The sequence below is a fragment of the Taudactylus pleione genome, unplaced genomic scaffold (assembly GCF_031769625.1).
Source record: "Taudactylus pleione unplaced genomic scaffold, aTauple2 ptg000547l, whole genome shotgun sequence".
NCBI lineage: Eukaryota > Metazoa > Chordata > Amphibia > Anura > Myobatrachidae > Taudactylus > Taudactylus pleione.
Window position 1 is genome coordinate 3,603,201 of NW_028284949.1, and position 12,051 is coordinate 3,615,251.

General features: G+C 41.6%; 1 protein-coding gene across 1 annotated transcript in view; it reads right to left on the reverse strand.

The window, feature by feature from the left end:
- Window positions 1–2,144: 2,144 nt before the first annotated feature.
- LOC148500791 (uncharacterized) overlaps window positions 2,145–12,051 on the reverse strand; it is a 49,858-nt gene continuing 39,951 nt past the window's right edge. The window contains exon 15 of the mRNA XM_088451433.1: window positions 2,145–3,833. Within this exon, the coding sequence (XP_088307559.1) occupies window positions 2,809–3,833 (1,025 nt within the window). The 3' untranslated portion in view covers window positions 2,145–2,808. The remainder of the gene's footprint in view (window positions 3,834–12,051) is intronic.

Here is a 12,051-nt window from a genome sequence, read left to right on the forward strand (position 1 = left end):
TCCAGCTCATCCAACTCCAGTTGACATGGATGCAGCTAGGTAACAGTACAGAGTAATGATGTGAGGCTCCTGCCATACTGGTGCAGTAACGCTGTGCTGTGTCGTGCGCCTGTATATGGGTAAGAGATCATACATCCAATGTTTAGAGATATGAAGCATCCTGGCATGTTCCATTATGTGTAGTCTGTACGTATTAGAGTCATCCAATTGCTGTCCTGGATTACTGCTGTGGTATAATATGGTCCTTTCATAAAATGTAAATCGTAAACATAACAGTCCTGTGACGTCCAGTTATTCAAAGTCATCCCTTTTATTATTGTTTTATACAAAGTATTATAAAACATTTAATTTTGTGTTACGTATTATAATTTGCAGGATACAAATACTCGCACAGTGCTGTAATTCATTCCCTGACACATACATACAATAGAGATGACACATTATCGAAGACATGTGTACCCACAAAATGCAAAACTGTTTCTTGAGAAGAGATAATGACTGGACAGACCAGTGTACCCATACAGGTATTTATCTGAGAGCAAATCCCCAACATCACAGCAGCGTCACAATGACAGGAGAAAAGTGTGGAACACATGGAAGACAAAATCTTTTTAGTTTGATTTTGAGAAATGGAATATTAAGACAGTCACAGCATAAAAATACTAAAAGCGTAATATGATTTGGCTTCCTTACATTTGGCTAAACTTAATCTTTTAATACACGATGACCCTCCCCTTTCCCCCCTATCTGATACTCCTGTATTTTTCTTTCTTTATTATATCTTCCTTTTGTTATTCAATATAATTATTGTTTCTTATATAACTTTGAAATACTGGTTTCCAATCTGTATACATTTTGAAACTGATATGTTGGCATTTTTATGCTTCTGTAGATTTGGACGTTTGCTCTTTGGAACCTTTAATAAACACAGATTGCAAAAAAAAAATACTAAAAGCAAAGTTATTAAAAAAAAAAAAAAATACTAAAAGCAAAGTTATTAAAAAAATAAAAAATAAATACTAAAAGCAAAGTTATTAAAAAAAAAAAAAAAAAACCTGCTGAACCAGAGCCCAGGAATACAAAGAGCTTGTGCAGCCCCAATACATACCTGTAATTTCTAATACCCAAAGTGACAGCATAATACAGCTTTAAGTTAGTTTATATCCAATTCTCAAAGAATCATAGTAATTGTCGTGTCTGACTAATCAATATTGACCCGGATTATGCGTATCATTATTACTTACCTTGCTCACATCTGTACTCATTACTCTTCTAGGGATATTGGGAGTTTAAAGCACTTAATGGACTTTACCGTTAGTTAGCTATAACCAGACCAACAGCCAGCAGCTTCCTGTGTCCCAGCACATTAAAAGATCTAATAATGTACAAAATAAGTAACCATGATTTTAATGTCCTTTTGGAATAATCCAAATACAGAGGATCTAATTAGAAGGAACAAGATATCTGACAGCTCTATGGAGATTAGAAATCCATGTTCCAGGGAACAGGGCTGGTTATTTAAAATGTTAAAAATAAAACAAAAAAAACCCTTTTTTTTTAATTATGCTGTGACTACAGGCACGGTGCAGTGACTTGTTAAAAAAAATCCTATTATAAGGGAATCCCCCAGGTAATATTTTACATTCTTTTTGCTTGTGGTCTTCATTTAAGTGAGCTGAACCAATACAGTAAATTTACACACATGCGCAACAGAGAAATAATGGGAGGGTGAACCAGATCAGAGAGATGCTAAATCTGCCTAGTATCAGCTAAGACTCCACAAACTCCTCACCTAACAATGTTATAGGACAGGAGAAAACCACAACGAACATTCTCAATCTTAAAGGGTACACAACTATAACACATTAAAGAGGCAATGCAGAGAGAAACACCTCATGGTTTAATCTCCTTCATGTTTAATTCAATTCAGAACCTTCAGTCCTACTGAGATGAGTGGAAGGAAGTAAAATTTAGGGGCTTATGTAATAGGGTGCTAGCTTGTGCCGCTACGGGAATGCGAGTGATCCCGAATTTTTAAAGCAACAATAATTTTAAAGGCAAAACCAAGCTGGTGTCGCTTTTAAAATTATTGCCGTTTTCAAAATAAGGAAAACACTTGCATGTATTTCCGCAGCGGCTCAAGCTTGCACACTATTACATAAGTCCCTTAGTATGGCTCTCTTTTGACAACATAAAAATATCCTAATAAATTTGGATTGCTAATGTTGGAAAGCATTAAAGCGTGGTTGATCAAGGTTTCTAGTACATATCAATGTTTCACAGTATTAATGTAATAAGCAGAATTCATTTTTCATTAAAACATTAATAGAAAAAAATATATAAAAAAGTTTTTTTTTCTTTTCCAACCTTGCCAGGGGAACACAACCAGAGAATATTGGATCAAGTGAAATCATTTTATAGATTACATATCTTATTACATGACCCATCTCACACTGACAATTACAGCCAAGTGATCACATGATTTATAGTTTTCCACTTCCAATATTACATCCCCAGCAAATTGTCAAGATGACAGACTACTTAGGACCCTATATTTTACAGCAAGTGGTCTAATAAAATCTAATAGAATAAGGAAACAAAGTCATTTACATGGGGAATATGCTGCAGCCTTATGTTGGTAATATTCATTCCAGCTAGGAGTGGGTTTTATCTAAATTGTGATATATTAATATTTAGTATGAAAATGTAAGTTGTCCCTCATTAAGCAGTTACAGCAATCTAAAAGATTGTATTCATGCTTTAAAAATGTTCAATAAAATTATATTACTGCAAATACCGCTGCAATTTCTATATTTCTAGACACTCATATACTGTACATAGTTTTTCTCCTGTGTGAAGTTTCTGATGACTAAAAAGAGCGGATTTCTGTGTAAAACATTTCTCACACTCAGAACATGGAAATGGCCTCTCACCTGTGTGAGTTCTCTGATGGTCATCAAGTGTTCCCTGACGTGCAAAACATTTCCCACATTCAGAACATGAATATGGCCTCTCACCTGTGTGAGTTCTCTTATGTGCAACAAGTACTGACTGCTGCGTAAATAATTTCCCACATTCAGAACATGAATATGGCTTTTCACCTGTGTGGACTCTTTGATGATTAATAAGCTTTGATTTCACTCTAAAACATTTCCCACATTCAGAACATAGAAATGGCCTCTCACCTGTGTGAAGTCTCAGATGTTTATTAAGATCTCCTTTCTTTGTAAAACATTTTCCACACTCAGAACATGGAAATGGTCTTTCACTTGAGTGATTTTTCTGATGCTTATCAAGTGTTCGCTGACGTACAAAACATTTTCCACATTTGGAACACTGAAATGGTTTCTCACCTTTGTGCACTCTCTGATGTGCAGCAAGTGTTCCCTGACGTGCAAAACATTTCCCACATTCAGAACATGAAAATGGCCTCTCACCTGTGTGAATCCTTGTATGTCTAGTAAGATCTCCTTTCAGTTTAAAACATTTCCCACATTCAGAACACAGAAAAGGCCTTCCAACTGTGTGAATCCTCTTCTGATGTATAGAAAGACTTAACTGCTTTGTAAAACTTTTCCCACATTCAGAACATGAAAATGGTTTTTCACCGGTATGGACTGAACTGTGTGTAACAATACAGGAACTATCAAGGGAACACTTTTCAGTATTAGAAGGATCAGATGGTATAGCTACACTGTGATATGCTGGGTGTATACTTGGGGTAATGGTGTTTTCTCCTGGACAATCCTGTGAGAAGTTGTTATAGTCAATTTCACAATCTGGAGATAATATGAGATGTCTTCTCGAGTTATTCCTGCTGTTGTGTCCATCTGCTGGGAACAGAATAAATATATGGGAATTAGCATCCCTGCAGCACTATACCATACTGTGTTACTATAATAAGGCGTGCATTGCTGTACCCCAACATTACCATACAGTCAGTGACCTCATCATTGTCATGTCTCAGTCTGTGGCTGAGGAAGTCAGAGAGTAACTAGGTCCTATTACATGCTATGGTGTAACACTGCTGTTTGCCTTATGTTACATGTTATGATAAGTAGTGATCACACTAGACACAGGCATGTATTTGCTGATGTTTGTCATGAGGAGGTTTAGGGTGTAGGAGTAACACTGGCCGGGGAGTAGTCACTAAATAGGTCACAGGGGGAGATGTATCAAACCTTAGAGAGAGATAAAATGGGAAAGTTGGCCATAGCAACCAAACAGCTTCTGTCATTTTACAGGTTGTGATAAATTATAGAAGCTGACTTGTTGGTACCTTATCTCTCTCTAAGGCGTTATACACCTCCCTATAATGCTTGATTTATCTCCACCCCAATACCTTTTATTACATACTGTGTATGATGGGTGCAACATCTGGGCTTGGCACTGAGAGCTCTTGCACTGACCCATCTGCTAAACTGTAATAAAAGATACAAGTAGCTAAAACATTCACTTTTAACAAAGTACAGGCATGGTCTATACATTACCTTACACACAGGTCATACCAGCTGTATCCTGCTATGTCCTCACACTCTCCGTATCTCCATCTCAGTATATGTAACAGAGTGCACACATGGTCTATACATTATATCACACACAGGTCATACTAGCTGTATCCTGCTGTGTCCTCACACTCTCCGGATCTCCATCTCAGTATATGTAACAGAGTGCATGCATGGTCTATACATTATATCACACACAGGTCATACTAGCTGTATCCTGTTATGTCCTCACACTCTCTGGATCTCCATCTCAGTATATGTAAGAGTGCATGAATGGTCTATACATTATATCACACACAGGTCATACTAGCTGCATCCTGCTATGTCCTCACACTCTCCGGATCTCCATCTCAGTATGTGTAACAGAGTGCAGGCATGGTCTATACATTATATCACACACAGGTCATACTAGCTGTATCCTGCTGTGTCCTCACACTCTCCGGATCTCCATCTCATTATATGTAACAGAGTGCATGCATGGTCTATACATTATATCACACACAGGTCATACTAGCTGTATCCTGCTATGTCCTCACACTCTCCGTATCTCCATCTCAGTATATGTAACAGAGTGCACACATGGTCTATACATTATATCACACACAGGTCATACTAGCTGCATCCTGCTATGTCCTCACACTCTCCGTATCTCCATCTCAGTATATGTAACAGAGTGCAGGCATGGTCTATACATTATATCACACACAGGTCATACTAGCTGCATCCTGCTGTGTCCTCACACTCTCCGTATCTCCATCTCAGTATATGTAACAGAGTGCACACATGGTCTATACATTATATCACACACAGGTCATACTAGCTGCATCCTGCTGTGTCCTCACACTCTCCGTATCTCCATCTCAGTATATGTAAGAGTGCATGAATGGTCTATACATTATATCACACACAGGTCATACTAGCTGTATCCTGTGGTAACCTCACACTCTCCAGATCTCCATCTCAGTATATGTAACAGAGTGCACGCATGGTCTATACATTATATCACACACACGTCATACTAGCTGCATCCTGTGGTAACCTCACACTCTCCAGATCTCCATCTCAGTATATGTAACAGAGTGCATGAATGGTCTATACATTATATCACACACAGGTCATACTAGCTGCATCCTGTGGTAACCTCACACTCTCCAGATTCTCCATCTCAGTATCTGTAAAAGATTGCACGCATGGTTTATGGTGTTCATTCTAGCACCCTGCACCTGTTTTTCCTGCCTGGGGTGTCACTCTCTGCTCTGGTGCTTCCATCACACTCTGGTCTCTATCTAAAAAGTTTGTTGAATCAGCTGAGTGTGTTAGAAGCATCAGAGCAGAGAGCAACACCCCAGGCAGGAAATAGGAACTGCACGGATTCTGATAGGTGCAGGGTCTCAGAATGAACACTGATCTAGTCATTATCTCACACATAGGTCAGATTGGCTGCATCCTGCTGTGACCTCACGCTTTCCGGATCTCCATCTCCGTATCTGCAACAACACCTGCTTGTATCTCTCTAGCAAGGGACATCTCGACTGGAGGTCAGATACACTTAAGAATCTAAGGGCACTAATGTGAACAGGCAAATGAACAAGCCAGATTCAAATGAACCACCAAAAACCCACTGGAACACAAAGATCAACTTTTTAAATCCTTGGGTCCCACCAGTGCTGTCGCCGTGGACCTCCAGGCAGTAAATGTATTACAGATGGGTCCTCATACACTGTGGCTCTAGTTGTGGAAAACAGCCCCACTTGGCATGCCAGGCAGGTCCCGTGTGACTTGGTCACGGGAATGTTCTAATCTGAATGTATTATTGAATGTAGATACCACTCGAGGAAAATTTACAGAAAAAGGAAGCATCATTTAATAAAATAGACAATCCCGGTATTATGTGTTTTGCTAAAAGTGCACAAGAATATTGAGAAACCACCAGGGAATGCGATAGTGGGAAGCATTAACTGTGTCACTACTAACTTGTAATGTCTTCAAACCATCATCTCCAACCTTTACTAATTAAGACCCGGACTTATTTGGAAGACACCATTTCGTTGTTAATAACTTATCTAATGTAGAATAGGAATCAGTTTGATTGTTAGTAACAAGGGCTGTGACCACATTATATACCATAATATAACATTATCTTGGTTTACGAGGGGTTGGTGTATTTTTTAAACAAAAATAGCTCTGACCAGAAAACAGACAATTTATTTTGGAGTAGACTGCCTTTACCCTTTGGAATAACTTTCTGGTAGGAAAGACATTTCTACCTTCAACTAACCGGCATGGCGATGGGCACTATACTAGCTCCCAGATATGCTATTTTATTTATGGCACACTGAGAAGATTGATCAGTATTCATTTAGAGGGGTGATAGGACATATTTAGATGCATTTTGTACTCAACTTAATTTGAACAACAGAAATATTGAAATAACCTTTAAGCCAAGAGGTCAATTTCTTTAACTATATACATAGAGAATAATAGTCGTCACACTAAAAACTACATCAAACTATATGGGATATGGCCTACGGTTTCTAAATTTTGCTGGCGTTTATGCCACTCTGAAGGTACGATTTTTCATATTTTTTTGGGACTGCCCCTCTTTACGCCCTTTTTGGACAGAAGTATTTTCCCTTATACAGGAAGTTTAAGGTCTCACATTGCCTCTAGATCCCTCTCTAGCCCTTTTACATTGGTACCCTCCCACTATTCCCAAACCTGCTCGTTATGTTCTTGGTCATATTTTAATATCTGCTAGGGCTACAATAGCCCAACATTGGAAGTCCCCTCCCCCCCCCATTTGCCAAAGTTGTTGCAAAAACTCAATTTCATTCCGAAATGGAGACTAGGGATGCTAGTTACTCTAAGGCTCCATCTTCACCTATTGTAAAGTGGTACCCATGGCATATCTATGTCACTGATGGTAGAGGTGCCCCCTCTGCGAGAATTAGCCCTCTGGACCCGTCTTCCCCTTGCAATCTAAATGAACCTCCCTCGGGAGATTCAGATGTTTAGTCTATCTATTTGCTATATTTTGTATTTTACCCCCTATGCCCCCTTTTCTCTGTACCCCATTTTTTCTATTTTATTCTCAATAAAAAATTATTGATGGAAAAAAAAAAAAAAAAACACATCAAACCAACAGACTGCAATTCATACATTAATTATGACAGTAACCATCACCATAATTGGTATAGAAGCATTCCCAATCGTCAATTTGAAAGACTCAAGCGGAACTGTTCAGATTTAAGGGTTTTTGACAGTGAATTAATAAAAATTATGGTTGGGCAATTCATCGATAAATGATATAGTCCTAAAACTGTACGTCAAGCCCTGGAAAGAGAAGGGATATGGAAAGGGAGCAAGCCCTAAATGGTCAACAAAGGAAGAAAGAAACCAGCCCACTCAAGTGAGCATTCATTAATATATATACTAGCAACCCGCCCCTGGCTTCACACGGGAACAATTTCATCTCACCACAGCCCCCTGCATCTCATAACAACCTATGCAATGTCACCCTGCATCTCACCACAACCCCCTGCATCTCATAACAACCTATGCAATGTCACCATACATCTCACCACAACCCCCTGCATCTCATAACAACCTATGCAATGTCACCCTACATCTCACCACAGCCCCCTGCATCTCATAACAACCTATGCAATGTCACCCTGCATCTCACCACAACCCCTTGCATCTCACAAGTGTCACCACAACCTCTACTGCTGCTGCCCTGCAGCTGGCTGGGACTTGGCCACAAGGACAGGAGGATCATAGATGAGAGATTTGTATTGCAGCTACCGTGAGTATTATCAGCATGTCCCCGGGCCTGGGGCACCTGTGTATCTTTCCGCAGCCTCCATGCACACCCATCCCAGCTGCCAAATATGGAGATGAACAATGTCCTTTTTGCACAATGTACCCTGTACTTCCTGGGCTTCCTGTTGAGCTTCTTCGCCACGGTGCCCCCTTTCCAAGAACAGAGCTGACTTCCATGGGAGGTGCCTCTTGTCCATCGAGGGTGTGTGGCTGAATGGGAACATCACGCTGGACAGGGAGCACTTCACGATGGAGAAGTGGTGGCCAGAGTCCGCCTGCGAGTTCAGTGTAGGGATGAACATCGGAATCGGATGGTTACTAACCATCAATGCTATTGTTCTGATGGTAGTGTTTTTACCATTTGCTGTGCTCTCGCAACCGGGACGATGGTGGACCAGTGCGCATGTGAACGATGGAGCCGGCTCCGTATTGCGCATGTGCGAGACCCGGATAGCAACGGGCACTCCGTTGCTCCAGGTCTCGCAACAAAGGGGGCGAGCTGTCGATGTTGAGTGACAGCTCGCCCCCTTTGGTGGGCGGGCCGGGGGAGTGCCTGCCCAAACGGAGGCGTTCCCATGTGACCGCCTCCGTTTGGGGGCGGCCACACTGACATCACGAGTCTTGACCATCGCGACCATCTTCCTGGCCACTCGCTATAGCTGTGGGTGGTCACCCACAGCTATGCGAGCTGCCAGGAGGCCGTTCTAAAAAAAAAAACAGCACGGCCCTGATTCAGAGCGAGCGCTCTGTCAGAGCGTCCGCCTCTGAATCAGGGCATATATCCGAAGAGGAAACCGCAAACTAAGAAGAACCAAAAAGGTGGCTGACTGGGGATATCAGACTTGTTATATACCGAAGCGGTGATCAGGATTCCAATCAGCTTAAAGAAACCTTAATGAGCTCAGAAACGTGAGTGCGATTACCAGTAACCTTAAGCCGGGTATCCACTACCCAATTAAACAGAGCGATTGAATGATAACGACATCGTTATCGTTCAATCGCTTCTTAATCGGGCAGTTTAATGTAAAAAATGACCAGCGATGCGCGCTCCCGCTGGTCGTTTTTGACATCTATCATCACCCGAACATGCTGATCAATCTGACGATAACGACAGATTGGCCATGTTCGGGGATGAGGGAAGGTGCCTACACTGAACGACTGATCGTACAGTGTAGGCACAGCACAGACTGTGAAACGACTACAATGTCATAATCGTGCAGTCGTTTCACAGTCTGCTAGTGGATGTGCCCCTTTACACATAATTAAAGGAAAAAAAGATCTCACTATGGTGCAGATTCAATTAACTGCGATAGGCTGTGGTTTTGTGAAAAGTTTACACTAGTGCAACCACGGTTTTTGCACGTGCAAATTCTCCATAGACAAAAACCAGCGAAAAGTTTTCACATCTCAGAGTAGGTGAAAAATTGTGCAAAACCCCTATTTTTTCCTAAAAACTTTGGGACCTGGGGCCTGATTCAGACCCGCTCGCAAGCGGGTCGTTGGTGGGGTGCCGCGCGCATGTGCAAGCCCCGGAGCGAGAGAGAAATTCTCTCGCTCTGGGACTCACTACAAAAGGGGCGGCTGTCGATGTTGATCGACAGCTCGCCCCATTTTGTAGGCGGTTAGAGGGGGGGTGGATACACAAACGGAGGCGTTCCCGAAGGAACGCCTGCCATTTGTGGGAGGCACCAACACAGATAGCAGCGCTATTGATATATACACATACAAATAAATATTGAAATTCAATTGGTACCAGTAAAATGAACAGTATATATTTATTAAAAATTATACGATATTTACCATATCAATTGAAATGTAAAGTGAACATGTGCAATAAAAACATACAATCTCACCCACAACTTTGGATTAGAATGTCCCGATGGTGGCCGACTGATGGGTAAGTGGATAGGCCCTTATAAGGTTTGCAAAAATGAGGAATGCAGATCTTTATAGCAGCCTATTTCTCCTGGTATCCGCTTGAGGAATGTCCCTTGATCCAATCACTGGGTCCTCAATGGTACGGTATCCATAGGCAACACGCTGTAGTCCGATGTATTATGCCTCCTTTTTGGGCTGATCTCTTCAACTGCAGGGAGCTCAATTGGGACAGAGTACTGCGCTTGTATAGGTGTCCGCTAGAGGAAATTCCCTTGAGATAGTGGATCAATATAGCATGTCCTCAAATGGTGCGGCATCCATCAGCAAGCAGCTGACTGTAGATGATAAACAGTTGCTCCGTAATTCAGTTATTTAGTCCCAAGAACTCAATAAAGCAGTGGATTGAGTCCACATCAAAGTCGGTGGTGAGATAGGTAATGGAATGAGTTCTAACGCGTTTCACTGCATCCAGGTGCAACTTTATCAAAGGGACTAAATAACTGAATTACGGAGCAACTGTTTATCATCTACAGTCAGCTGCTTGCTGATGGATGCCGCACCATTTGAGGACATGCTATATTGATCCACTATCTCAAGGGAATTTCCTCTAGCGGACACCTATACAAGCGCAGTACTCTGTCCCAATTGAGCTCCCTGCAGTTGAAGAGATCAGCCCAAAAAGGAAGCATAATACATCGGACTACAGCGTGTTGCCTATGGATACCGCACCATTGAGGACCCAGTGACTGGATCAAGGGACATTCCTCTAGCGGATACCAGGAGAAATAGGCTGCTATAAAGATCTGCATTCCTCATTTTTGCAAACCTTATAAGGGCTTATCCACCTACCTATCAGTCTGCCACCATCGGGACATTCTAATCCAAAGTTGTGGGTGAGATTGTATGTTTTTATTGCACATGTTCACTTTACATTTCAATTGATATGGTAAATATCGTATAATTTTTAATAAATATATACTGTTCATTTTACTGGTACCAATTGAATTTCAATATTTATTTGTATGTGTATATATCAATAGCGCTGCTATCTGTGTTGGTGTTTTCTATTGTGTAGGGATTGACGATCCCATATCTCAGCAGCTGCTAGATTAACAGCTCATTCCAGCGCATACCCATTTGGGTATCCCTCCCTTTCTCATTTGTGGGAGGCACCCTGACATCACTAGTGATGTCAGTCACTCTCCACTCTCCACCAGTGATGTCCACTCTCCACCAGTGACATCACTGGTGTCACTCTCCACCAGTGATGTCAGTGGAGAGCTACCTGCTCTGTTAGAGCAGGAAGCTCTCTGGGGCTTGCGACGGACTAGACCCTACCACAAGGGTCTCGTCGCAAGCCTCGATGGTCGCGACCATCATCTGGCCGCTCGCAAAAGCTGTGGGTGGTCACCCACAGCTTAGCGAGCGCCCAGGAGGCCGCAACCCAAAAAAATGCCCTGATTCAGAGTGAGCGCTCTTAAAGAGCGTCCGGCTCTGAATCAGGCCCTTGGTTCAGAACCCCTTGGACACCGTCCTTAATGGTTAATTAGGGAAAAATCTTTTTTTTTTAATCAGCCTAATTTTCCCAATAATGAAATGTCATTTTTGGGATGAAAAAGTTAAAAAAAGTGTTGAAAAATGGGTTTAAATCAGGGCTTGACAAATTTTTCTAAAATCTAGGAGCCAGGATGAAATTGTACGAGCCAGACCACCGCCCCCCCAAAAAAACTTACCGGAGTAAGTATGGAGCACAGCTCTGTGTGTTATGCAACCTTTATACACACTATACTAGTCCACAAAATGGTCACAGTTGAATGGATACAGTAAAATGGAGGCTCCCTCACTG